The 26,682-nt window shown below is 38.4% G+C and overlaps 1 protein-coding gene across 6 annotated transcripts; it reads left to right on the top strand.

Moving 5' to 3' along the window:
- Positions 1 to 26,479, top strand: UPF3A (UPF3A regulator of nonsense mediated mRNA decay). 6 transcript variants are annotated; one of them, XM_055802204.1, is made up of 10 exons: positions 1 to 290; positions 2,188 to 2,294; positions 10,629 to 10,735; positions 12,649 to 12,747; positions 12,842 to 12,952; positions 16,179 to 16,234; positions 16,327 to 16,485; positions 18,252 to 18,412; positions 21,776 to 22,070; positions 25,007 to 26,479. In XM_055802204.1, exons 1-10 carry the CDS (start codon positions 63 to 65, stop codon positions 25,178 to 25,180), a joined length of 1,497 nt encoding a protein of 498 aa, XP_055658179.1. In that variant the 5' UTR covers positions 1 to 62; the 3' UTR covers positions 25,181 to 26,479. The 6 variants fall into 6 exon arrangements, 5 of the variants coding, with proteins under 5 accessions (XP_055658179.1, XP_055658176.1, XP_055658175.1 ...); XR_008746859.1 differs by having other exon boundaries at positions 14 to 290; positions 21,776 to 22,261; positions 22,308 to 25,149; XM_055802201.1 differs by having other exon boundaries at positions 14 to 290; positions 21,776 to 21,850.
- The last annotated feature ends 203 nt before the right edge of the window (positions 26,480 to 26,682 follow it).

Below are 26,682 nucleotides of genomic sequence, written 5' to 3'. Positions count from 1 at the left end.
CCGGCGGCCAGTTCTCGCGAGGTTCCCGCCTCGCTGCGGGCGGCGGCGGCCGCGGTTCCTCCATGCGGTCGGAGCGAGAGGCCGGGCCGGGGCTGATGCGGGGCGGTGGCCGCGAGAAGTGGCCCATGGACATCCCGCTGCGGCGGGAGTCGCCTCGCCGCGACCCGGACGCTCCGCCAAACCCGCCGCTGGCGCCGCCACCTTCCCCGCCCTCCCTGCTGCTGCCGCCGCCGCCGCTTCAGCCCGTGCCGGGTAAACAGCGAGATGAGAAGAAAACGGCTCTAAGCAAAGTGAGGGGGCGCGAGCGCGGCTCCGGCGGGGCGGGGGCGCTCCGGGGCGGGAGGGGGCGGCTGGGGCGGGGGGCGGCGGCGGGGCGCCCTGCTGGGCCGCCGGGCGGTGCGGGTGTGCCCAGGGCCGGCTCCTCAGCCGCGGGGGTGTTCGCTGCGGCGCTCTGGGGGCCCGGCAGGGCCCGGCAGGTTTGCCTGGCGCTTCGCCCTTAGCTCATCAAGTCCAGACTGGCTGTTGCTGTGGTACCGCAGCTCCTGCGAGGGCAAGAGCACTGCTGTCGCCCCGGCTTTATTGGAGCACTTTTACGTAGAGTACTGAGAGATTTGATTTATTCCCAGTTTCTAAACTGGAAGACTGGAACACTGAAAATCACTGTTAACTTAAATTTAAGCTAAATTCAGATTTTGGCAAGAAATGGAAATAGATTGTCTGGAATTTGATGGCTATTTTACTGCTTGTGTGTGCTGGCTTCGTTCTGCCCCAAAGATTTCTGTACGGTTTCCTGGCCTTAATTATTGCTCGGTTGCCCAGGTGTGGGTGGGCTGAATTTAGCGAACTGCTCTCTCATTCATTCCTTCCTCAGCAGGACAGGGGAAGAAAATAAGATGAAAGAATGCATGGGTTGCGATAAAGACGTGGAGATCACTTACTAAGTGCTGTCACAGGCAAACCACAGGCAACTTGGAGAAAATTAATTTATTGCTAATAAAAAAAATTAGAAGTAGCATGGTGTGGAACAAAGATGAAAACTGAAACGTCTTCCCATCCTTCCCCCTTCCTTCCAAGGCCCTGTGTCACCTGCTCCCAAGCAGTGCAGGTGGACAGGGAATGGGAGTTGTGGATGGGGCATAACTGCTCCTCTCTGCTATTCCTTCCTTCTCACGCTCTTCCCCTGCTTCAGTGTGGGGTCCCTGCCATGGGCTCCCGTCCTTCATGAACTGGTCCTTCATGAACTGTTCCAGCGGGGGTCCCTCCCACATGGTGGAGTTGTTCATGTGTTTCTGCAGCACGTGTCTATCATGGGCTGCAGTCCTTCAGGATAAACCTGCTCCAGCATGGGCTCCTCTCCACAGGCTGCAGGTTCTATCAGAAAACCTGCTCCTGAGTGGGCTCTCCATGAGCTGTAGCTCCATTTAGGGCATCTCCACCTGAAGCATGGGTTTCCTTCCCCATAGGCTGCGGTGTGGATATCTGATCCAAAGTGATACTCCATGAGCTGCCTCACCATGGTCTCTATGAGAGTCTCTGCTCCAGCACCTGGAGATCATCCTCCTCTCTTTCTTCTTTCACCTTGGTGTCTGCAGGCCTGTTTCTCACGCTGTTTTCCCCTTGCTTCTCTGTTTCACACACTGCTGTGCAGCTTTTTCTGTCCTTTCTTAAGTACCTTTTCCCAGAGTCACCCCCATCTTGGCTGTTGGGCTCAGCCACTTCTAGCAGATCCATGGCTGTGTCTGGCATAGGACAGCCCTGGCCTCTCCGTGCAGAGGCTGCCATGGAGCCCCTGCCACCAGCACCTGGACACGTAAACCTAATATGCTAAGATAGTGTTGTAATGAAAGACTTTAAAAGTTAGTTCAAACAATTTTAAAAAAAAGATACTGTAAAAATATATTTTTGGTTGATAAAATATTTTGTTATTGGCTATATTGCAATGGTTATCAAGCTTTTCATCAGAATATTTCAGTTACTCTACAATTTGACAGTATTAGCAGAAACTGAGATAGGGAAATTGTTCCATCTGTCAGCAAGTCCAAAAAGGTAAATCACTAGAAGGCTCATGCTCCAATTGAAGTTCCCAATTTGAGGAAGAGCTTTTAAAGAGGAGTAATACTATTTGTTTAGTCTCTTTCTACAATATTTAGATTAAAGATAAATCTGCATTTTCTTTTATATATGCAGGTAGTTATTCGACGGCTCCCTCCTTGTCTAACTAAGGAGCAACTGGAGGAACAGCTACATCCTCTACCTGCCCATGATTATTTTGAGTTTTGCACTGCTGATCCCAGGTGAGGCTGAGCTGTTTGTATAGGTTTTCAGATGCTTAAAACCCAATTAAGATATTTTGAACATACTGAATCAAATATTTTTTTTCTGGTTTGTTAGTTTTGTTAGGTTACTTCAAGTATTTCTGAAAAGCTGGATATATCTGCAGAGGCAATGCATTCCTGGCTTTTTCTTTCGTGCTGGTGATTTTAAAAACGGAAGTCTCTTGTATATGAATAGAGCATAATTTGGTTTAAAACCCTGATGTTTCTTTTAACCGTCATTGGTAAAATGAGATGGACTTACCAGCTTTGTGAAGGAGTCAACCTAGGGCAAATATCACAGCAGTTTTTTCATGAGTGCTATTTGAGCTTATTTCTTTGTTTGCTTACATGGGTTTGTATTTATTTTGTAAAGTTTTCCAGATGATCCATTTTTGTTCATTTTTTTTCTTATGCAAAACTAAAAAAAATATGGTTGATTTAACATAAATCAGAATTGCTAGTGTATTTGTATCATTTACTCAGCATCACAGTGGTAAAATACGATTAGCTTTCGAACAAAACAATTTCCAGAAGACAAGGAGCTTAACCACTAAAATAAACAAAATACTTTGTATGCTACCATCTGCATGTGTTCTGAAAAATAAAAGCGCAAGATCTGTCTTGAGCCTGTCTTAATGTATGATGAATCACCCTCCACAGGCACCATATTCTTTCCATTGATTACAGAGGGATACTGGATGGTTACTGCTGACCAACTTTTAAAGTTACAGGGGACCCCACCCAGAGCAGATAGCTTTTCTTTTATTAGGGAATTGTTTGTGACAAATTGCTTTTGACCAGTCTAGTTCTTGGGCTGATTTTGTTTGAAAGGATGCTACCACTTCTTGCCACCACTGTGTTATTAGATGTTAACTGTGACTATATAGGCTCTCTCAGAGGCAACTCCACAATCAGAACGAACCAAATGTATGTTTAGTGAAACTAGTTGCCTCACCTAGGTAGTTACATATATGTGCAGCAACAAAATAGTAGGTGTTTCAGCTTTTCTGGTGGAAGCACAAAGGATGTGAAGTTTTATTCTGATTGGAAGTCTTTGTAGGTATTTACATTTATCTTCTGAACCTCATCATCAATGTTTCCAAATGGGTCTCTTTAAGGCTTCTGTCCCAGCTATTCATTTGATAAGTGAAAAATATCACAGGCAAACAATTTTTTTTTCTGAAGAATGTCTCTGTCCTCAGTGTGTTTTGCTGTAAAATGCCAGGTAACAGTTAAAAAATAAATTTTAATTTTCCAGAATAATTGCTGGCATAAGAATTTAGGGAGTCGGCCATCTTAGAAAAGTCAAGTCACTTAAAACAGTTGTACATACGAAGTTTAATTTTCTCTACTTTTATGTGATGAAATTTGGAGTACTTAAAAAGCTTGTTTGCTCATTTAGTTGCATCCATGTCAGGTTACTGATTAAAGATATTGTGACTTTTCTCTCATGCTGTGTTATTAGTCATGTACTTTCATATAGCTAGGGACGGAACATAGTATATATTAAAAAGTTTGTTAGATCACGTATCTGACAGTAGTTCATTCTGGTGGAGGGGTGAGGACATACTTAAAACATTTTAAAAATTCATTTGCCTTGAAGAGCAGATCTTGGTGATTAAAAGTAACAATGTCTGATGAAAATAAAGATGTATTTCTTAAATTGCTTTGGTACTAGACTTCAAGATGCTGCAAGGAAAGAATACACATTTTTAAACTTTTGAACAATGAATTCTCTGATACATGGTACTTGGATTGTCAGTTTCCTTGAGTCCTGTGTATGAGCCCTGTAATAAAACAGCGATACAGGAGAAAAATGTTCTCTTCCTCCTGAGTTTTGGATTTGTGTTCTCTCCTGCCTTCACAAATTTATACTCTCTAGAAAAAAGTCTTTTCATATAAGTTTGAATTTTGCAGCATGAACTGTTTTGTATTCACTTTTTTTGCTTCATTTTGCTTCTTAAAAATTATGCTTACTTACAAAAGATGCATTTTTTCAGAATGGGTTTATCTTTACAGGGTTCGTATGGCTACAGCTTCTTGCGGTGAACCATGCAGTTTACATGGGCATTTAGCTGCAGTTCTGCAAAGTATTGGCTTGACTGCTTACTTGTTCTTTGACTGGCCCAGGATCACTTCACCCACTTTGAATGCTGACACATACCTATGTACATCTGTTTATGGCTTAACTCTATATATGTTAACACACTGTAGAATATACAGTAAACTTCCAGAAATTACAAGTTAGAGACAAAATTAATACAGTGAGTTTTGATCTCCTCATACAGCAGAGAAATCTCTTCTGTGTGTAAAGCATTGTATTGCAGTAATCTGTCTTGTTATGGACAGTTGACAAAATTTCAGAAAATTCTGTGCATGTGTCTTCACACTATTCCAGCTAACAGAAGGAGCTACAGGACAAGGTGGGCATGCTGTCTCTACCGCGCCATCTGTCTTTCACTGATTAGCTTTTTTCTAGATCCTGTATCGTGTGCATACGAGCAACCAGTCCAGAGAATTCAGTGACAATATGACATGGAAAGATTCAAAGCAAATTCTAACGAGAAGCTACTCAGTGAAGAGGATCTGTTTGTTGGAAAGAGAAAGGGGTATACAAATGTTTTGATGCAGAAGCAGACAAATTTGCCTTAAGAGCTGTAACATCTCAGTGTAACCCCAGCCTGAGTAGCTCTGGATAACTGAACTTTCTAAGAGCTCATTTAGGTTTCTGTAGAGTGCAGACTTTTTTTTTTTGTTCTTCACACACTGTTAAACCACAGAACTCCTTTTCAGAAATTGATGCCAGCAATGATGGAGACTGAAAACTGTTCAGGAGCAGTTAGACAAATATGTTCATTTAGACAAATAAATATCTGTGAGAACATACTAAACACAAGGATACAAATTCTGTATTAAGAAGTCCCTAGACTGCAACTAGCTGAAATTATACACTAGGTGAAGTGTCAGTGTATCGTTTCCATTTTTTAATAAACTTCTAAGCATCCTCTGCTAGTTGCTGTCAGAAAGAGGACTAGAGAAGTCTTAACTGTAGCTGTTCCTACATTTTTATTTCCAAGGTCATCTCACCATAAAGGACAAAACAAACAAGATACGTGTATCAACTCCAGTTTCTCTTTTTTTCGCAGTCTAAAGGTCATCAAAGTTTACAATGTCTTATAGGCAAGCTATAACACTTTTTAAAATTTCATTTAAGTAAAGTCATTAATGTATAACACTTTTTCAGTTAACATCCGTGTCAGTAAAATAATTTCAGAAAGTGACTGTTGCATTGTGTTTCGTTCATTTTTTTCAGATTCATCTGATCTGCTGCATGACGTTTATTCTCTCTTGTACATTGACATCACAATACAAACAAAACATTCTGTGACTGATTTGGTGGCCTTCAGAGATCTAAATTTAGATTTACTATTTAAATCAATTTAGATTTGTTGGGTAGACACATCATCTGATACCTGATAATAAAGATTCTGCCTTCCTGACAGTCTGTCTTGTTCTCAAACTCCAAATACTAAGTTTTTTTCCAGATACTTTTTTTTTTTGTCTACAAGTTGATGTTTCTGAGTCTTCTAAAGCTTGAGTCAAGTGCTTGAGCTCTGACTCTGCAGGATTTGGGTCATTGCTTGGGCGTGGTACTGAGCTAGGACTCGTTAATATCGTTGTGAGGTTATAAAAGTAAAGAGATCTGAACGGGAGCTTTGCTTATGTGAAACCTAGTCAGATAGTTGATGCTATGCCACATACTGCAGACTGTGATAAAGCCTCTTGCAAACAGCACTCCTCCTTTTCCCTTCATAAATTATTACCAACATCTTGCTTAGGATTATTGTGATTATTGTAGGCAAATAGCATTAATGCTGTAGGATGGTGGTATGCACCCAGAAACAGCTGCTTTGAAGGGGCAGCACCATTAGAGCTTCTAGGGAACCGCCACAACAGTGTTCTGGATGGAATGAGTAACAGTCAGTCATTGCAACCGTGCAGTGTTTCCGCTTCTCCTCTGCTGTGCAAATTGTGCTCGTTTATACATGTGTAAAAAGGAAAGGCTGAGTTAAGTTAGTATTATGCCAATTCCGTCCACTATGTGAATGACCACAGAAGGTGAGAGATGACGGTGAAGGCCAGTGGATTTTAGCTTGACATGACAATGTAGATGATGAGTTATCCATTTGATCAGAAATTATTAGGTAATATAGGAATGGGTGGAGGAGTTTAACACTCCAAAAATTAGATGTAGAGATCCACATATTTAACATGTTTATGTACATGTTAGTATGTATGTGTGTGTGTGTGTATATATATATACACACACACACATATACCATGACTGACAAGTTGACAGTTTTTTTTTTACCAAGATATGATGGCTGTTTTTCTGGCTCACATGTTGCTGTTTATACTGTAGATAACTATTTAAAATCACTTTCCTGTATACCAGTCTTTTTACACAATTGCGTTAAAAGATACTTTGTAGAAGTAAACTATTAGAATTAATTTTTTATTAAAACTGTTATAAAAGTAAGGTCTTGAAAAGATGATAGACTAAGTGTTAGAGAAATACATGTAACCTAAAAGATTGAATGCCCTTGAATGCACAGCAGAAAACAAAGTGTGTTGTACTGAAGAAATGTGTACAGTCAAGTCTCATCTGGGTTGTTTCCATAGAGATTGCTCTAAGTGATATCCCAGAAATGCCAAGATTATGTGCAGTGTATCTGTCCAAAACATGATATGGATGGAAAGCAATGTTATAGACAGCAAACATATGGCAAAATAGAACCAGCTGTCTAGTGTAAACCTTAACCATGCAACCCCAAAACTGAATTTCAGATCCTGAACAAAACCTATGCTGGTAGATACTTTAATAAAGGAGGGGGCACAGAGAGTCCAGAGAGTCTAGTGGCCCTTCTGTAGAATTCAGCTGAACAGCAAAATCCTGAAGAGCAAAGGCTGTATTTTATCCAATAATTGCTGAATACAAGGTACAGAAGTAAGGCAGAAATGTTTGTTCCTAGGAGAGGGTAGTAGCTACCAAGTGCCTGTGGCCGTGAAACCCTGGGCATTTGCTACACGGTCACACAGTGGGTAGGTGAAGAGGGACTCCAGGGTTGGGAGCAGCAGCTGGAAGTCAAGTGTCTGAAACCCAGCGTAAGAGACAGTGTTTTATATTTAGGCCAGTGCTAAGCATTTCTGACTTGCTAGGTTTAATAAGCTTCCCATTATAGAGAGTGAATTTTATGCTTTTTTTTTTTTAGGCACACCACTTTGCTGGGTAAGAAGCCTAAGTTAGGTGTCTGAAACACTCTGGTGATCAGGGGTTTATCCACTTACGCACTCTTGACAGCTAACTTGCATGCATGTAAGAACCAGCTCTTTATTTGTAGAAGTGGCTCCATCAGAGAAGGAACCTGTAATTGCTAAGCATTGTTGTATCTGTGTTTCTGCAACCTTCTACCCTGATACACAGCAACAATAATGAACAGACAATCCTATTTTATTGTGCTGCTGTGCACATCAATATCTTATTGTGCACAAGCATGCTTTTATATTTTTGTATGTTTGTGCTGATGTGAATGAAATTCTTGAAGATGTTGATAATGTATTGGAGTAACATTGGATCACTTATTTGCAAGGTAAATTTTAAATCTCTGCTTTCCAGAGTCCCATTTATATGTTTCAGACTCATTTTTTTTTGTACTAAAAAATTCTTAATAACCATATCAAATGTTTCTCTATTTTGAAAGATACTCACTGTGATAAGCCTAAGCTGAAAATGTTAAAGAAAATACTATGTTGTGTTCCAGGAAAAGATTGTGTTGCCAAAGCAGATGAAACAGATGATGTACAAACTAAAGGAAGCAAGAAAAGAATAAGTCTTTTTATTTTCAGGTCTGTTTCACAATGGTTGTGTGCCCAACCATAAGGTTCTAAGTTACTGCAGGGAAAAAAAAAATCCCAACTACACGATGAAGCTGTTTGCTGTGCACTAAGACAGAGAAGTGTCACAATAATGTATTGGGTAGGACACTTAACCTGAGTCCCAGTCTTTGATCTACAGAAAGTTTAGGTGTTTTACAAAAACTGAAGATGCATAAAACACTAAAAGCGTTGTTCAGACTAGGAACTGAAACTCAATTTCTCAATCTCAGATGGTAATAACTGGGCTGAAAAATAATGCTCCCTCAAGATTACTGGTTTTGTCTTGTGAATCTTCAGCGCTTCAAGTGTATAATTATATTTGGTATCTCTAATGTCAGGCTTCATTTAATCTAAACATCAAAGAACATGAAACATAAGAGTAGTCCTGTTAACGTGACAGAAAAGGAAGTTTACTTCTTGGGAGCCACCAGTTATCAAAGAGACTTCGTTGTTTCAGCCATTAGGCAGCACATTTCTTCCAGCACAGCTATGGATTGACACAACTAAATGTCCTCTTTTACATACACTTGTAGGCCTTTTTAAAATATATTTTTTAAAACTGTATTTAATGATAAAAATTGTTACGTTTCATCTTTTTTTTTTTTCTGTGAAACCAATGAGAAGGAAGCTGGCTTGTTTCATCTGCTTTGCACCTTGGTGGTAGCTCCACAGCCACCTTTGAGATACCTTGTGTTGCATGTGCAGGCTGGAGGTTTGCAAATCTGATCACAGAGGATTCTGCAGGGTTTGCAGAACGCCATGACAAAGCATAGCCATGTGCCACCATGCACATTTGGTCAAGTTGTCTAGAGGTTACTTGCAAGCAGTCCACAGCTGTGTGGCAGCTGAGCATGCCGTGCCCGTGTCTTTCAGCACTGCTTTGTGTCAGCAGCACAGCCCTAGCTGTGCCATGGCAGGCATTGTTGTGGTTACCTGCTTATAGTTCACTCAGTGGTGTTCCCATCCTAGAATATCAAAGTATAGTGAATATATATGGATGAAACAGCTCTTCCTTAGAAGTAAAAGCCTTATGTTCTACGTGCTGTCGAAACACTCCATAGCTGGTTTTTACAAAATACCCAAATGAAAAAAGCCCTTTGGGTTTTTTTAAACATTTCTCCAGGCTGCAATATCAAACACACATTTGGTGGGTTTACAAAATTATTGGTTAGTTATTCACAGCAATGCTCTTCATGGCCACCTTCTAACACCCAAAGTGGAATCTGTATGGATACACGTCTGAAAAATAAAAAATTGCTTGGTTTGTAGTAACTGTTGCTTTGAGCTGCCGTGTGCATGGATCCTGTGATTGAACACATATTTTTTGGTCTTTCTCACTCATTGTGAAATCTGATTCTGAAATAGCTGTGGGATTAAATTACAGTTGCAACTGTGTGTTTATTGTCTCCTGCTGCTGGTGGTGAGTTTGTCTGAAGACAGGCCATATGTGGCAATAGCATTATGAACATAGGTATTGTAAAGTTAGGGGCTTGTGTTCAGATATGTTCAAAAATCTGGTGTAATACATAGCTGCTATTGAAGGCAGTTTAAGCTGAACTATTTTATATCACAGTTGCAGGGGTTTAAAGCACGTACATGACATGATTCACAATAACTTAGCTGATGGGTGGTAATTCATTAAATTACCTCTGTTTCTTTGTGGTTGGTGGCATGCCAGCCCTGAGGTTTTTGTATGGCACATTAAACACTTACCCTTGGAGTGGGATTTATGCCAGTAAATTCTTGACAACTCAGATATTTTTTTTTTAGGTAAGTACTTGTTCATTCTTTTGCTAGAAATGCTATAGATTTTCACAGTAATTGTTCTTCACAACTAGACACTGCATATATATCGATACACATGTATGTCAGGTGGCATGTATTTGTATATAATTCAGTGGATTATCTTGTCAATTTAGTCTTTCATAAAGGTGGAAATATCTTTAAATATAGTGACAGCTTGTCAACTGCCCTTTCACTGGGAGCTTTTATTACCTTCTCCCATTTCAGCAACAGTAGACTTTCTTAGCACAACCAAGAAGTTCGCCAAAAGCACGCTGTTATTCGTATTTCTTAAGTCATTAAATACTAGACTTAAAGCTTTGATCCTGCGCAATGGAAACATATGCTCCATAATTTAGGGAGACAAAAAATTGTCTCAGGAAAAAATTCACAGTTGCACCCAGGAAGCTGTTCAGTTACTTTCTGTCATATGTATAATTAGGTATGTGTATGTAAAGACTTTGATATGCATGTTTAAGGTAGCCTTTTCTCAAAGAAGGTGAGAATTGCAGTGTGAGCCTTCTAGTTTTACCTTTTTTCCTAGTCCTAAACAGAATAGTAAATAACAGAAAATAAAATTGTTTCTTGTTGCAGCCTTTATCCTCATCTCTACTCAAGAGCATACATTAACTTTAGAAATCCTGAGGACATCCTTCTTTTTAGAGATCGATTTGATGGCTATGTCTTCATTGATAATAAAGGTTGGACTATTTGTAAGATATTAAGTGTGTATATATACATATACCATTTTAGAACATTTATTTACTTCCTTTTTGCTAATTATGCCAGGCTTTTCTCTCAATATACAGTTCATCACATACAAATATATTAAAATCTAGCACTTAATGAAGTGCAGAATACATTTGTCTGTGCAGTCTTGCTTGTCTGTGTTGTGTGCATGCTTTATCTGCGTTCTTGTACCTTAAGCAGTATGGTATTAAGACAGTTATCTTACACAAGCCTCACAATTCATCACAGCAGAAATGGAACACATTTCAAGCATGAGTTGTTACATCTTCAGTGCATTTCTGTGAGATGAAGTTGTGCTACTTATTCCTATTTTGAAAAAGGAAGACAAAAACTTGACTTCATCGTTTTGGCTACCCACTGTGAGATACGTACAGCGTAACTTTTTAGAGCATTTACAGACAGCTTGAGTCCCAAGAACAAGAGTCACAAAAGTGGTTGTCGTCTTTAAAATGTTCAGTCTGCAGAAGTTTGCCCAGCAGTAGAGAAAAACTCAGTAATATAGGTGTGGATAAATCCAGGTCTGCTACAGTAGCATGAAACTGCCATAGCCAAGAAATGGCGCTTTCCCTTTAGCGGTTCCTTGCCTCCTTCACTCATACCTTTTGTAAAAAATTGCATGGGTTGTATAAACCAGACATAGATGTGTGGGTTTCTGTCTGTTCTGTACATGCAGTGTTGCAGAGGTTGTGTGAAAACGAGTCCTGTCCACTCTTGCTGGAGGGTTGATCAAGAAGCTGGCTGTCAAACTAACAAATTCCTCTTCCACGTTTCCTACCTGAGATATTTTATAGGCTTCTAACTTACTCAGATTTGGATAGATTTTTCGAGAGATGGAGAACACCACATTCCTCACAGTGTGTGGTTCCCAGATTGAAAATTCTGGATGTTTTTAGGTTAAAAACTAGAAAGAAACTTTTCTTGAGATTCTGCCAGGGCTTCACTTCGCCTAAATTAAACATGCTCTTCAGTGTTACGCTGGACAGAAGCGAGAATATTCTGTGCACTGCAAAACTGAGTTTGGATGCAGCTGGACAGTTCAGCATGATTGATTGTGCAAATAAAAGAGCACAAGTTTTGATCAAAGGTGCCCTCTGGTGAGGCTTGTGGCAGCACTGCATTTATTAAAACAAGGATTACCAGGTTCAATAAGGTTAACACATGTTCTAGCAGATTTAAGCCAATTTTTCAGTGGACTTGAGCAAACTGTAATCTTGAGCTTGCTGCAAGTGGAAACCAGGCGAAATTCAAAAGCTGCATACAGACATCTGACTCCAGTCCAAAGAAGAGTCCAGTATTTAAGGCAGAATTCAAAACAAAGAATCCATGTCAGTAAACACAAGCATCATAAATAGAAAAAAAGATTCACACAATTCTACGTTCTGAGTTTTACAGTTCTGGTTCTGAAAGAAGGTGGTATGTTTTAGTATTACCCAGCATTTATTTCTTTTTTAAGCCTTTTAGCAACAAAACTTTACAGAAGCAACTCAATTGTTTCAGATTATTTCCAAGTAGTACTTATCACTTGTCAGGCTGAGATTTTATGTACATTTTTGTAATCAATGAACTATAAATGATAATGAAAGAATTGTATTGTGCACAGTAGTCATCTTCATTTTGACTGTCTTTGTTAGCATGTCCAAAAAGTACTCAGTGTTTCTGTATATAATTAAAATATAAATGTGTTCTGTTTTGAATTTAAAGTACTGCTACATGTGATTTTTCATTAGAAGTTTAGGATAGGATTGTAGAAAAATTCACCTTGAAGTAAGACTGTTCAACACAAGTTTCAAGAGTTTTGAAAATTTTGCTTGACTGTAGGGAGGGTTTCTCCCCCTCAGAAAATTAAGCGTTGTTCTCTTTTAAGGTTTGGAGTATCATGCAGTGGTTGAATTTGCTCCATTCCAGAAGATTTCAAAAAAGAAGCTGAAGAAGAAAGATGCAAAAGCCGGGAGCATTGAAGACGGTAAACACATTTTCTTGGTGTCACAGTGGAGAATAGATTCCATTTCTGTCATGCATTGCAAAGTATTAACATAATGCAAAAATTTTTTTTACAGATCCAGAATATAGGAAATTTTTAGAGAGTTATTGCGCTGATGAAGAGAAAGTCTGTGCCAATCCTGAGATTCTTTTGGGAGAGATTGAGGCCAAAACAAGGGAACTCATTGGTCTGTTTTCTTGATTTTTTTTGTATTATTGAGAATATTAAATATCTTATTTTTATATCTTTATGATATTAGCTGCAAGAGTTGACCTGTTCAGTCTAACAGATTGAGATTATCGTAGTTATTAAAAGATAAAATAGCTGAATACTTAACAATTGATCTCTGATATTAGCTGCTTTTATTGAGAAACATGAAATTATCTCTCTTTGTTCTCACGGTCAAGATTCTGCAAAAGCTTTGCAAGTAAGGCAACACCTTGTTTTCTGTATGCATGCAGCATGACTTTCACAGTCTCGGGGAGAATCTTTAGTAAGATGAACACTGAAATCTTTAATGCCAGTATGCAGTTCTCAGGATGACATGGAATACTGATGTGCTGTGTTTCCAAGTGACAACATGCAGAACAATTACTTTTTCCCTAGGTGTGACAATCTAGTAGGAAAAATACCAACCTTTGCTGTTACTTCTTTACAGTGTAAAAGTAGGCACCTCTTTTGGTTAGAATCATAGAATCGTTTAGGTGGGAAAACACCTCTGAAGATCATTGAGTCCAGCTGCAAACCTAACGCTGCCTGAGTCCACCACTAAACCATGTCCCTAAGCACATCTACATGTCTTTTAAATACCTCTAGGGGTGGTGACTCCACCACTCCCCTGGGCAGCCTGTTCCCGTTCTTAATAACCCTTTCAGTGAAGAAATTTTCTTAATATCCAATCTAAACCTCCCTGGTGCAACTTGAAGCCGTTTCCTTTTGTCCTATCACTTGTTACTGCTGTTTGAGAGTTGGCTGGGGAGATGTGGCACTTAAAACTATTTAAAGGAAATAAAAGTGTTGAAAGTATGGACATTTAGGTAATTCTGTTATCAGTAAAACTTGTTTGTTGCTCTTCTAGATAGGGAAGTTCCCCAAAATTTTTCATTTACCCCAAGTCTTCCATAGTATCTGATAGCAGAGTGAAAACAATCAGAATTTTCCAAGAAGTTTATGATTTACAAAAAGTTTACAGTTTCGAGCAAGATTTATTAACTTAAAAATATTCTATCAATGGAAATGATTAGTCTTGAGTTGCAGATCTCCAAATAACAGTATTGGCTGAAGGCAGCTTTACATTCAGAGTTTTAATGTTTTGTTTCTGTTAAACCACAGAAAATCAAATTAGTTGCTTTATTCTTTCTGCTATTCAAAGCTGTGGCCATTGCTATCAATATAAAAACAAAGGTTACTTCAGTGGATAGCTTGTTTATAGCAAAATTATGTAAGGGTTTAGTTGTATGTTCAGTTTCAAAGGTGTTACTCCTACTGAAGCCAATGAAAGATGTGCCCAGGACTTTGTTGGCAGAATCAGGCCTCACATTCTCAGCATTTCTCCAGGTAGTGTTACCAAAACCCAGCGTGTTTCATGTGTCATGTGTGATGTGTTAGCTCATCAGTTTCAGTATGACAGAGAGATACAAAACAGATTTTCTCTGTAACGAGATGAAGATGCTCATTCTTCTGGCTTGTTTGTAGAGAGCAAGATAAACTATAAGAGTTAATGCTGACACAGGTCTTCGTTTTGTAATTTGTTTTCTTTTACAATTCATAAAACATTTTAAGGAAAACCTCTTAAATTTTTATTTGCAGTAAGGCCCATAAGTAAGATGGGTAAAGTTCAGGTTTGATAAACATTCTTTTTTGCCCTCCTCTTTTGATCATACTTATCACACTACCTCTCTCCCTTGAACTTCAAGTATATTTTCTGATTAAGCTGCTTGTACCACAGCCTTAATCATGACTAAGGTCAAGTTCTGGACTCCCAGTGCAGCTTGTCCTTTCCCCAAACCCTCCAGTAACAATTTGTGATCACTTTCAGCATGTAACAGTGCTCAGAGGTGGACACTGCTCAGACACAGGAACCTACAGGAGCAGGAAAGAGGCAGAGCTGCAGATCTTAGGGACTGGTAGGGAGGGTGCTGGGGACCCAAATTTTTTCAGTATGGGGGAGGCAGCATGGGAAATCTAGGGATAGAGGGAGGAAAATCTCAAGTCAACAACCTTTTTTGGTTGTTGCTTTTGACTGTTATTAATTGCTTAAAATAAATACTGAATTCGGTCTAGTCTTCCCGTTCATAACTGTGTAACAAGGTTTTGTCATTAACGAATGGGTTGCCCCCAGAATATTTATACTTTCAAGACAAAAAAATGCAGATGTTTTGGGGTATGAATTGTGTCTAGATTTTGGCTATGCCATTTCAAATTCAATGATTTTTTTTTATTTTTTCTTCCAAATCTTGTCATGCATTCCAATAATGAAATTTTCTTCTGGTTTGAGGAAGAATATTATACATAATTGTAGTGCAATTTCTAGTAGTAAACATTTTCTGTAACTGTTACCCTGGGACGTCTAAGGTTGACAACATTTGTTGTAACTATTCACAGCTGTAAGTACATGAATTCCAAGTTTGAATTCAGCATTGACAGTCATGAATGCTATGCTATACGTGATACAGGATTTGATGATGTTCTCCTAGTTTTTGTAGAATTTGGGGATGGTTCAGGCAGATGGCTTAGGCTAGATTTTGGAGTGTTAGGACAGCTCTGTAACATAAGAATGGCTGTGTGATCCAGTAGATGAGGTATTCTATTTGTTATTTGGGAAGCTGGAGCTTTATTGAATCTGCTGATACTTTGCTATGTAACCTGGGAGAAACCACTTATATCTTGTTCATCCTGTTTTCCCATGGAGAGATGAATGCTAAATGGTAGTTACATGGAAATGTTGTATGAGAACAAAAATGTTTCCTTCATGATGTACTTCAGAATCTGGGATTGAAAAGTGCTGTGTGAGATTACAGTAATGTGGGCTGTTGTGAACAGCAATATAGCTAGGTTTTGATGTACAAAATTAAAATGTAGGAGGAGATTCTGAACCCGTTTCTTTCCATTTTGGTGAAATAACCATTCTATGAGCAAGAGAAAAAAGACAGTCTCTTGAACTGAAAAGATAATGACTTTTAATTAAATAATCATGCAACATACCTCTGTTGCTTGTATCCCTAACAACAAAAAAGCAACAAAGTGTTTCTAAAACGGAACAATGGGAATGCATTCAAAAATATATAACCAAATAGATTTATTAATTATTTAGCTCCCTTGCAGATAAAGCTAGAAAAAAGGGGTTAGTACTAAAGTAAATGAGTACATATTTTAGGAGTTGAACACTATATCACAAATTTTTTGTGTTTTAGCTAGAAGAACAACACCCCTTTTGGAATATATTAAAAATAGAAAATTAGAAAAGCAGGTACGTTCAGACTTTTGCCTGAAGTTCAACATTTAAGTTTTCACGTGTTTTTTTGTTGGACAATTTACAATTAATAATTTTGAACTCTTCAGAGAATACGAGAAGAGAAAAGAGAAGAGCGAAGGCGGAGAGAATTGGAGAAGAAACGTCTGCGGGAGGAAGAGAAAAGGAAGCGTAGAGAAGAAGAAAGACGGAAGAGAAAAGAAGTGGAGAAACAAAAGAAATTTTCTGAAAAAGAAATAAGGATCAAGGTACCTTAATGAAAAAAGACTACTCTTCTGTTGTAGTTATCCAGAAGTTCCTTTAGTATCTCACCGTTTGTTTAGTGTACTACAATACAGTGTGGATATACCAAGCCAGTTTTGACTGGAAGGGAAAGTAACGTAGGGCTTTGGGTAGGTGGTGCTGTTAGAAAGTGTGACTAATTGTCATAGGTACAGCGATGTGCTGATGCAGTTATGGCAGATAACTCAGATATCTTTATACATGCTGCTTTCTATGCCAACATAACCTGACAGAACCAAATTGTTCTGTGCCAACATGTTGGAAGATGATTGCAAATACAGCTTTAGCAGTTTCTGCCATGTAAATCCTCATCTAGCATATGTGTGGAGAGTTTTTCATGTTTATGCTCAGAACTGGTGTATTTTAATAGTACGCTTTAACCAAGTCTTGCTAATTTCAGTCTGCGCTGCCTTGTAACTATCTGGATGGATGTGCTTTAATTGACTTCACTTAGGTGGATGTATTTTGTGCTATTAAGTCTGGACATCTAAAACTTTATTTGTATGAGATGACATAGATAAAAACTATTCATCTGAACTAAATTTTGTGATAATGGAAAGGCTTTATAGGCTGTTTTCTTGAAGAGGAAAATTGATACACCAGTCTGTAGCTTAATGCAAGGACACAGACTCGCTCCAGATCTTGTGGTGGGGAGAAGCCACAGAGCTGTGTATTTCTTTCCTCTTTTCTTCCTGGACAACAGTTTTCTTCACCTGGAGGTATAAAAATAGTAAGTTCTGAAACTGAATTACAGACTTTTTGTATCTGGGCATAAAGAAAAATACTGTAGTTGAGAAGAAAAGGGACTTGCTCCTTAAAATGTATTACTCAAAACATTGTCCAAAAACTCCAGTATTTATGACATTTCTGTGGTGATGTGACCTTGAAAGCTAGTTCTGTCTCTGAAAGAAAAGGAGACTATTACCCGAGAGAAACATTGCAGAAGTTTTAGATATTGGAGAAGAGTAATGTGTGCTCATTTCAGAAAAACTGGTGGAATGAAAAAATTGATAAGATGTTCTGCTTATTCCTGTTATGTTAGAGAAATAGTTTGAGACAGTCGGTCCTTCTATAAAGATTATTCCTGTAATGCTAGACACTGCTCAAGCCCTCTGGGGGCTATTTGGTATGAAAGGAACAGACTTGACAACCTTCATCTCTGAGGTGAAAATGTAATGTGATCTTTTCTGCTAATACCATAATTTTTTGCTCAGTCTGTATCTCTTGTGTCAGGCTGTATTTATACTAAGCACCTACTATATGCCAGGCTATCCCAAGTAGTTCATGTGGCACACATTTTATATGTAGTATTTCAAGGGATGGAAGTATTAATCCTGCTCTCTTTGTGGTGTCGTAGAGGTTCTACTTACTGTATTGGCAATAACGCTGAACTCTGTTATATGATTTCTAAGAAATCGTAGACCATAATAATGTCTTTATATATAAAACTCAGGAGAGAAGAGTAGGTAAGTGCTTTCTGCAGTATTCTCAGCATATTTGAAACTGTGCAGTTGAATGCTTGTGAATTACTGTCACTCCTTAGCACAAGTAAACTGCCCTTTTTAAATAACTTTGAAGTTCATACTTTTAAAATACATTCCTAGCATTTTAATAAGATATTTTCAATCTTAAATATTGAAGGAGGTTGCTGATATATGTAATATGTTGTTAAAATGTCTGTTACGACAGAGGGTAATAGTTTTACATCATACTATATACAAATATCTCTTAGCTTCTCAAGAAGCCTGAAAAAGGAGATGAACTGGCCAGTGAAAAGCACAAAGAAAAAGGTGAAGAAGCTGACATTGAGGAAAAAAATTGGGATAAATCACCTGGATCTGGGAGTATAAAATCCAAATCTTTGGAGGGTTCACTGAAAGAACTTAAGGAAAAGTAAGTAATATTTATATTTTAGGCTTCAATTTTTATCTTAAATGCTTTCATCTCAAGTCTTAAACATGATATAAGTGGTGCATTAACTGGGTGTTTTTTCAGCAAATAACTGATTTCATTCTGTGTGTGAACAAATCTTTCACTGTACTTCTTGTAAAAGGTGTTTAGTAACAGCTTACTGGCCTGGTGGCAGTATTAGTGGATGCTAAGTGTTATTTGTGAAATGTCTTGAAATCCCAGATTAGAATGATCTCTGTTTGAAAAGGTATTCAGATTTCATTCTTATTTCACCTGTTCCCCATCAAGAGCTCAGGTAAGGCCCTCCTTCCATTACTGATGGAAGGCTGAACTGGCTAGGTTGCCTTCACGCTTGGTTTTGCTGCAATAAGCATATAAATGTTTTTGGACAATGGCAGAATAGTTAAGGTATGAATGATAGCCTTGTGATAGACACATTGAGAAGGCTGTCTCCCAATGCCATTTGTGTTATTGTGCTACATTGTGTTACAATAGTAAGAACAAGAGGTATAGCTTAGGCCTGTTACTACTATAGCCTGGAAGTGTTACACATTTGCAGCAGTTGCATCTCTCTTTTGTCCTTCAGCAGGTCTGTCCCATCGCAAGCAGGATTCACTCATAAGATATGTAAGATACATAACTAAGAATACGCTGCTGAGATAAATAGTACTTGGTTCTTCAGTAGAGCTTTTCAGCTAAGCTCTCAAAAGTACTTTGCAGTACATAAGGACAAGCTGTAGCATTCAAATAAGTTACCTAAGGTATTATGTATATATATAAAGTATAGGAGGAAGTTTGGGACTGTGCTCTAGGAGCCTTGCAGGCTTACCTACCTATTCTGAGTAGTTTAAATTTTACCTTTGTCCACATAGGTTCTTGATTTTTTTAAAAAAAATACGCAGGAGCTGCAAACTTTCTCTTAATGGCAAATAGAAAAATAATGAAAATTTTTAAGATCTATTTAAATTCTTTAAAAAATAAAAAAACCCTGGAAAATAAAACCACTGAATTTGCTAATTGAAGGAATGGTTCACCAATAATATCCTACATGCATTATTCATCTCAGATATGGGCTCAGTGTTTCAGTGTGTTGAGTATGTCCTGAAAGATGCTGAAAACTTGCATTTCCTATTCTCTAATGCAAGTTGAAAATATTCAGCAACTCTGTTCTTCAACAAGGGAGACAACAGGGTCAACAGAAACACTTGCGGGGCAAGTCAGTTTTTTGCTAATAAGGCTTTTTATGTGTTAAGCTTTTGGTGGTGCCATAAAACGTTTTTACTATGGATCCTTTAATAAGGCATTAATGTAGATTTTCCAGGTGTAAAACAGAGTCCTTTTGGCTGCTCAGCTACAGTAAGTGTTACATTGTCTTTCCAAGTGTTCATTTCATCATGATTATTAGTGGGTGCGATTAGGTAGTAAGCTATGAGCTATTTCAACTGGATCAGAAATAAAGTTGCAACTACTTTGACTCAGAAGTCAGTAATAAACTGTAGCTTCCAATTTTAGCTGCAAGAGACTGAATTGCCTGTTTGAAATAACGTTGTAAAGCTCAGTAGCAATAGCTATCTACCACAAATTAAAACCTCGGTATGAGATGCATGGTCACATATGGATTGGAAGCTATACCAACAGAAATATGCTTCCATTCCCTTTACTTCCATTCATTTCTGCTTTCTCTGTCTTTGGGTGTGTAGCTTTCTCTTTTACCTAGACTTTGTAATTGCTTACCCCACCATTTCCCCTGTTGCCTGCCTGTTCACTGTGGCTGAATTTAGAAAACTACTTTAACCACTTTTGAAGTGGAGTTTGTATCCCTGTCACCTGCCTACCTCCAGGCACATCCATTCCTTCCTTACCCACAGTAACAGGCAGGGGAAGAGACAGGTACCAGGCAATGCTACAGCAACAAATCGAGATGTGTCTTTCTGGCTTTTTGGAAGGTCATGCTCTGAGCCTTGCTAGAACTTCAAGTTAGTGTCTAGAATAGCATATTAGACGTGAAACAAAACAACTTACAGCCACATACCCCTTGAGAGCCAGCATAGTATTTTATATATATGTTTCTGTGCTACAGGTATGGTATCTCTGTAATTATGATTGATTCAGATGCCTGGGACATTGCTGCCACTTGGTGAATGTGTTAGGCTGGCACAAGCAGAGTCTTGCAAAATGCTGAATAACTTACCTGTCATTCAGGTTGTTTTGCAGACCTGCAGCTCTTCCTGAGATGGGGCTCCTGTCTTGGCAGCCCCACCGATGCCCAAGTTCATGGTAGAGGTTGAGCATTTTCACAGTTCTGTTATTTTAGTTAAAAAAGTGATACAGAAAGGTCTTCTATTGATGTGAAACCCTTCTAAATGAGCAGCATATCACTGTTTTATCATGACACCATTAGAAAATCTCCATCCTCTCTGATTCTGTCTGCTGATTCACAAAATGTGAGCAGATTGTACAAAAGCACTTTCCTGTTTCAATTTTAAGTAGTTATACATATTTAATATATAAAAAGAAGCTGCCTGTATTTGTTCCCTTTAAAGTTCAATCTATTCTGTAATCTTTCTTCATTATTTGCAGATTGGCTGTATGAGAGAACCACTCGCTTGCTGAGCAGGAACAATGAAGTAAATTAAGAGAGCTGAGAATTGTATCAGACAGGCAGCAAAATGTTGCAGGCTAAATAGTCTTTATAACATAAACCTGTTGCAGCATAGCAGAAATTAAGTATTATGTTGTGGTAAGGTAATGGCCTTTTGCCTAAATAAAATATGCAAGGGTAGACTAAATTACCTGGAGACATAGTAAACAAAAGCCTGGAACATAAGTATTCATTTTCACAAATGCTTTCTGCAAGTCGCAGCGTCAGTGAGTAGAGTCTTAAAACTTTACAATTTGTTACATGATACCTGCACAATTCCTTCGGGCCCAGAATGTTCCCATTCAAGGGAATACTCATGTATATGAGTTACCTCAAGAACAAGCTACAAGGGCTAATAACGAAGCGTGTGTTTATGTGAAGAGTATGGCAGAACTATGTATGGGATTGTAGAGAGGGATACAAATTGAAGAACAGGCCTTCCACAGCAGTTGCACAAAAGTCCGATCTTGCTTGCAAAGCTTTGTCTGCTATTTTGCACTGAACGCCTTAGTCAAGGGCCGGTCATACATGAATGAGACATTCAGCAAAATTGCACATAACTCCTTTTTAATGAGAAGAGAACAACCTTGCCATACAATTGATCTAAATACTGTTGCAAAGGAAAGCTTTGTGTTGTATCCCTCAGCGACTTTTTTTTTACTGTTAATTGCTTCGATTTTCTTTGGTTTCATACATACTTGTAGGTCACAAAATGATAGTGACAAAGAGCAAAGAGATTTGGAGAGAAGATTTCGAGAAAAAGAACCTGAAAGACAAAGGTATCGACTGGATGATGGCAGAAAGCATAGAGCTCACTATGAGTTTGACAAGTTTTTGAGAAGGAATGAAGAAGAGCTGAAATGGGGGAAAGGATACAACCAAGACAGAGGAAAGAAAGGGAACTACAACTACGGCTTCACTGTGGAGGCAGTAGACAAACTGGGTAAAGAGGACAAGTGTGATGACATGGCATCCAAAAAGGAGCGCATAAGAAATAAGGTTCTTTTATTCATTTAGGATAATCTTTCATTAGTTAAATATGCTTCGAGATCACAGGTTTTACTTTTGCAAACTCAGCATAAAGATGCTTTTTCAAAAAAAGCAATTCTTTATTTCATTTTCAGTAAAAACCAGGCTGCTTTCTGTTGTTATCAGAGGACAATAGCAGTTAAAATAAGTTAAGATTACAGGTCTCTGCTCTTTCACATTACAGGTCTCTGCTCTTTCACATTACAGGTCTCTGCTCTTTCACATTTAAAATATATAGAAGACATACTGTCTTCCTTTCAGCCCTAGCATTTTTAGAGCGCTATTCTTGGAAGCCTTGTATTTTATGAGTCTATTAAAAATTGTTACACTTCTGATCTGTAATGAAATATATAAACTGTGGCATACTATCCTTTTAAAAAGGTACTTCCATTACCCAGCTCATAAAGTAATTATGTTGTGGATTAGCCAGGCATTGCTTGGTAGAGGAACCATAAGGACTTAAATAAATAGCTAATTTGGAGACCATTGTATTTAGAGGGTGTAAATGTGCAAATTCTTCAGTATTGTATACCTGCCAGTATGGAAAGGCTGTTGTTTGGTTAGGACAAATTATCCTCACAGTCATTGTCAGGGAAGGAGCAGGTGCAATACCAGTGCAAGCAGGGTGTGTGGTAGAGCTGTGCCTTATTGTGTCCCAGAGACACAGGGCATCATTTTTCTCAGACTGTCTGAATTTGTGGATGTGCCAGGGTCTTTTCAGGAGGTGGCTTTCCATGTCACCCTCATTTTCTCTCCCTTCTGAGCCTGGATTTTCCACAAAAGATAACCAAAACACTGTTTTGTGTAGAATTTTTTTCTACATGTGAAACTCTTTCAAACAAAGTGACTGATTTGTGATGTGGATTAAGGCTGACAGGGAGTAAACTTAACCACATGCAGAGTGAGTCTGTATGGAGCGTGCACAGAGCAAGCCCAGGTGGACTCACTGTGTGTAAAGTAAATCACCTTGTGCAAACACAGAAAGCCTGGTGTGCCCCACTTCTTGTTTATGCAGAGGTTAATGCGCAGTATGGGTGAGTTTTATCTGCATGTATACAGTAGCCACTTTCCGTGTTACACCAGCAGCTCAGGCTGTAGAAAAGTCAGAAAAATGGGAAGATGGGAGAAACCATTTTCCTCATGCTTGTGATGCTGCTCTTGAAATCTGGCAAAATAACCTGCAGCCTTGGAACTGGGTGGTGGGTCTTGGGGGACCTTTGGTCAAGCCTTAAGAAGCTGCCTCCTTTATTTCTTCCCATCACACATCTGGTAGCTTGCTGAGCCTCTGAATTAGTCCACACTTCAAGTGCTAGATTTGTTCCCTAAAGACAATAAGCAGTATCGGTAAAGTTTTTTCAGTGTGGTGACTTTTCCTTAGAGTGTTTGTCACATAGAGAAGAGCTAAGGGCTGAGTTTTAAAACTTACCTATAGAATTAACAATGCCAACACAATTTTTTAGGCAGAGATCGAACTTCTATCTGAAGTTTGTAAGATTTAATTAGAAAATGGGAAATTTCTGGTGTAAGTAACAGTTGTGCTAGCTTTCATGCAAACTGCAAGGTTCAGAGTCTTGTGATATGAAAAATTGTTTGGACCCTTTATTACAAACTTCCCAATGGGTACTGTTTGTCAGAGGATCTAGTTTTATGCAGATGTTTATGATATAGAAAGATGTGTGTTATGCATTTCATACCACACTACAAAGCACCAACTAGAATGATCTCGTTGTATGGCCCAATAGTGAATCTTGGTATCTGGTCTAAAGAGATGCGAGGAAAAAAGTGGAGCAAAAAAGATAAAGGTGAAGGAAAAAGAAAGAAAAGGGGAAAATGCGTATTGGGAATAAGAATGAAAGAACAAAAGACCAGAATGACTTCAGATTATGAAGGTAGTTGAAAATTAATGTAGTTTGATGTAGGACAATTTCAGTGCTCTGCCACTGTCTTAAAACAGGCTGTTAAATTTTATTCGCTAAACTTAAGACTTTGGTCAGTAAGCTTAGGTTTTGGTGAATGGATTGCTTCATAACATTAAAAACTGGTATTTGTTAGAGTATGTATGTTGAGACAGTATGTTTTATTACTGAAATTTCAAGACCGAAAAGTGTTCTCAGGAGCTATGGAACATCACCATTTGCAAGTCTGAGGTGTCTTTTCCTTGTAAACTGGCTCCTTCCATTTTCCAGTGACCAAGTCAGCATGAGTGTATGATTGGGTCACTCACAAAGCCTGCGAATACTCAAATTGTACTTACTTTGTTTATTATCAGTGGGTGAATTCCCCAGCTCCCATACTCGGTATGGAAGGCATGATGAAGTGGAACAATAACTGCAATTTCATTTTGATATGTATAATTCAAATGTACATTCCATGTTTAAATCATGGCAATGAGTGATGATTTGAAAGGTACTGCACACATATCAACTGGTAAAGTTCAGTTGAGGATAGTTTTCTAGCTGTTACCTGCTAAACTGTTCTCCAATTTGTCTTTTTTTTAAATGCTTGTATTTAATATTTGTTGTTCATCTGCAGAGTTGCAAGTGCGCAGGCTGCTGTTCTCGGTTGGTGTTAGTGAATGGTGTAACATTTTTCAAGTTCTGCCTGTAATACTGTGTTTGATAGTTGACTGCAGTATGTCTGCTTGTTTATGTCAAATGTATCGTAGGATCTTTAATTTTTACAGCTGTATTTATTCAAAATGCTTGGCTCCCAAGAATAGTGTTCTAAACAAGACAGATATTAAAGAGTCAGTTCTCATTACACTCCATTTTTTTCGTGGGTCTTATGAAATGTAAAGTGATTTAACACAGAATCTGCTTTCTTCACAAACATTCATCACTTTAAAATCCCACATATGTCTCCCTCACAGGTTTCCCAGAGCATTAACCACATCTCCTTTCTTCTAGGATCGCCCAGCCATGCAGTTATACCAGCCAGGAGCTCGCATTCGAACACATATGGGATCTACAAGTAAAACCTATGACTGCAGTGGGAAGTCCTTTGAAGATGCTCTTGATAAAAAGTATGAAGCAGATAATTCAGTTGGAGGTGGTTCTGAGAAGAGCGAAGAAGCAGAATAAAACAAACTGGAGGAAAGACTCGTGAAAAGGGGTGAACTTCAGATACAGTGTCATGACAAAAAAATCCATCAGACTTTCAGAAATCCACAGGCAATTGCACCAACAAAATTATAATATCTCTGCCTCTTACTTTTTGTAAAATACAAGGGAAGAGTGACTGGAATCATATAAAGTATGTTACAGCTAGGAATATTGTTGCTTTTTTACGAAAAGCAGCACAAACACTATTTGCCTAATTTAAAAGCAGTTCAATATTTTATTAGATTTACCTTGAAATAGAAAACCTCTAATAGTTTTAAAGGAGTATTTATATAAGACTTTTCAGAAGCTATTTCACCTTTTCAAGTCTAAAGAACTGAAGCGTACGTTTGCATCAGTTGGAAATCTGAGGCTTTAAAGGTATTAGGTGCATGACATGAGGGTCACGGGACCCCTTCCTGCAAGTGGCAGCGCAGGGGCTGCTGCAGGGAGTTGCAGGTGGTCTCGGTGGGACTGGCCCTGCGAGGAAGCTCTGGAGCCAGTAGTGTTTGCAGGATGAGGCCCACAGTTTGCACAGTTGTGAGAAGTGTCTGTTGGTAGCTGTACCTCATTGTGTTTACATTGTTTTTCAATTAACTATAGCGTCAGGTGTTAGTAAAGCTGTAAGTATGTTGTTAAAGAGTTTGTCATTTTCTGAGCCACTTTTGCCTTTTATGTTTTAATAGATTCTTGTGCTTAAAACAGGAGAAAGCTAACGCAAACCTCAGCACTTAAACAATATATCTGGTTTTAATAAATTAGCTGTTTTTTATGTTTTTGACAACTGACTTTTAAAAAAAAGTTGTTGTACAGTGATGACTTTTTATATGCTAATGTTTCATATAAGTTGTGGTTGCGGGATTTGGAAAATATGATATGTGAACATTCTGCAGTTCTGTTTGTTAAAAAAATACACACATATGCAACTGCAAACTACCATTTTTGTAAGATCTAGGCCAAATTCTGCCCTCTGATGCAGGCACATATGTGTGTGTGTGTGTGTGAATATCTCTCTTCCACTGGTTTCAGTGATAGCCATGTGTTTACAGAAAGGCAGAATATGTTCATTTATCTTTCATGGCTGAAAATTTCTCAGTTGTCTGAAACTGAGACCTGCTTTGTCATTAAAGTTAAAAAGTAAGATATTAATTTATTTTTACATCCTCTTGGAACATTTTATTAAGCATAACATCTAATTGTTCTAGACTGAAAAATTATTTATTGTATTTTCCCAGATATTAAGCATTAAATAGAATAAAAGCAAAAAGATTTTGACTATGATTTTGAGATGTGATCTTTGGTGATTTTTTCATCTAATACTCTAGAAAAATCAAGATGCTATGCTACTTTATATTCTTCAGAAGCAGATAAAAATACAGTCGAGAAGAATTTTAATACCGAGCCAAGTAAGTGAGCTGCCAACTAAAATTAGTTCAAGCTTAAGTAAAACTGCTGTTGGAGAATTATTTGGATTTAGCTCCATC

The sequence above is a fragment of the Falco peregrinus genome, chromosome 4 (genome assembly GCF_023634155.1).
Source record: "Falco peregrinus isolate bFalPer1 chromosome 4, bFalPer1.pri, whole genome shotgun sequence".
In the NCBI taxonomy this organism is placed as follows: Eukaryota; Metazoa; Chordata; class Aves; order Falconiformes; family Falconidae; genus Falco; species Falco peregrinus.
The sequence above is the reverse complement of the archived record's forward strand: the minus strand, read 5'-3'. Positions and strand labels throughout refer to the sequence as shown.

Bases quoted from the DNA above. Each gene is read 5' to 3' on its own strand.
- UPF3A (XM_055802204.1), top strand. From the start codon at position 63: ATGCGGTCGGAGCGAGAGGCCGGGCCGGGGCTGATGCGGGGCGGTGGC. The intron at 2,295-10,628 runs GTGAGGCTGAGC...TTCTTGTTGCAG, and splicing joins TTTTGCACTGCTGATCCCAG to CCTTTATCCTCATCTCTACT. The intron at 12,953-16,178 runs GTCTGTTTTCTT...TTTGTGTTTTAG, and splicing joins CAAAACAAGGGAACTCATTG to CTAGAAGAACAACACCCCTT.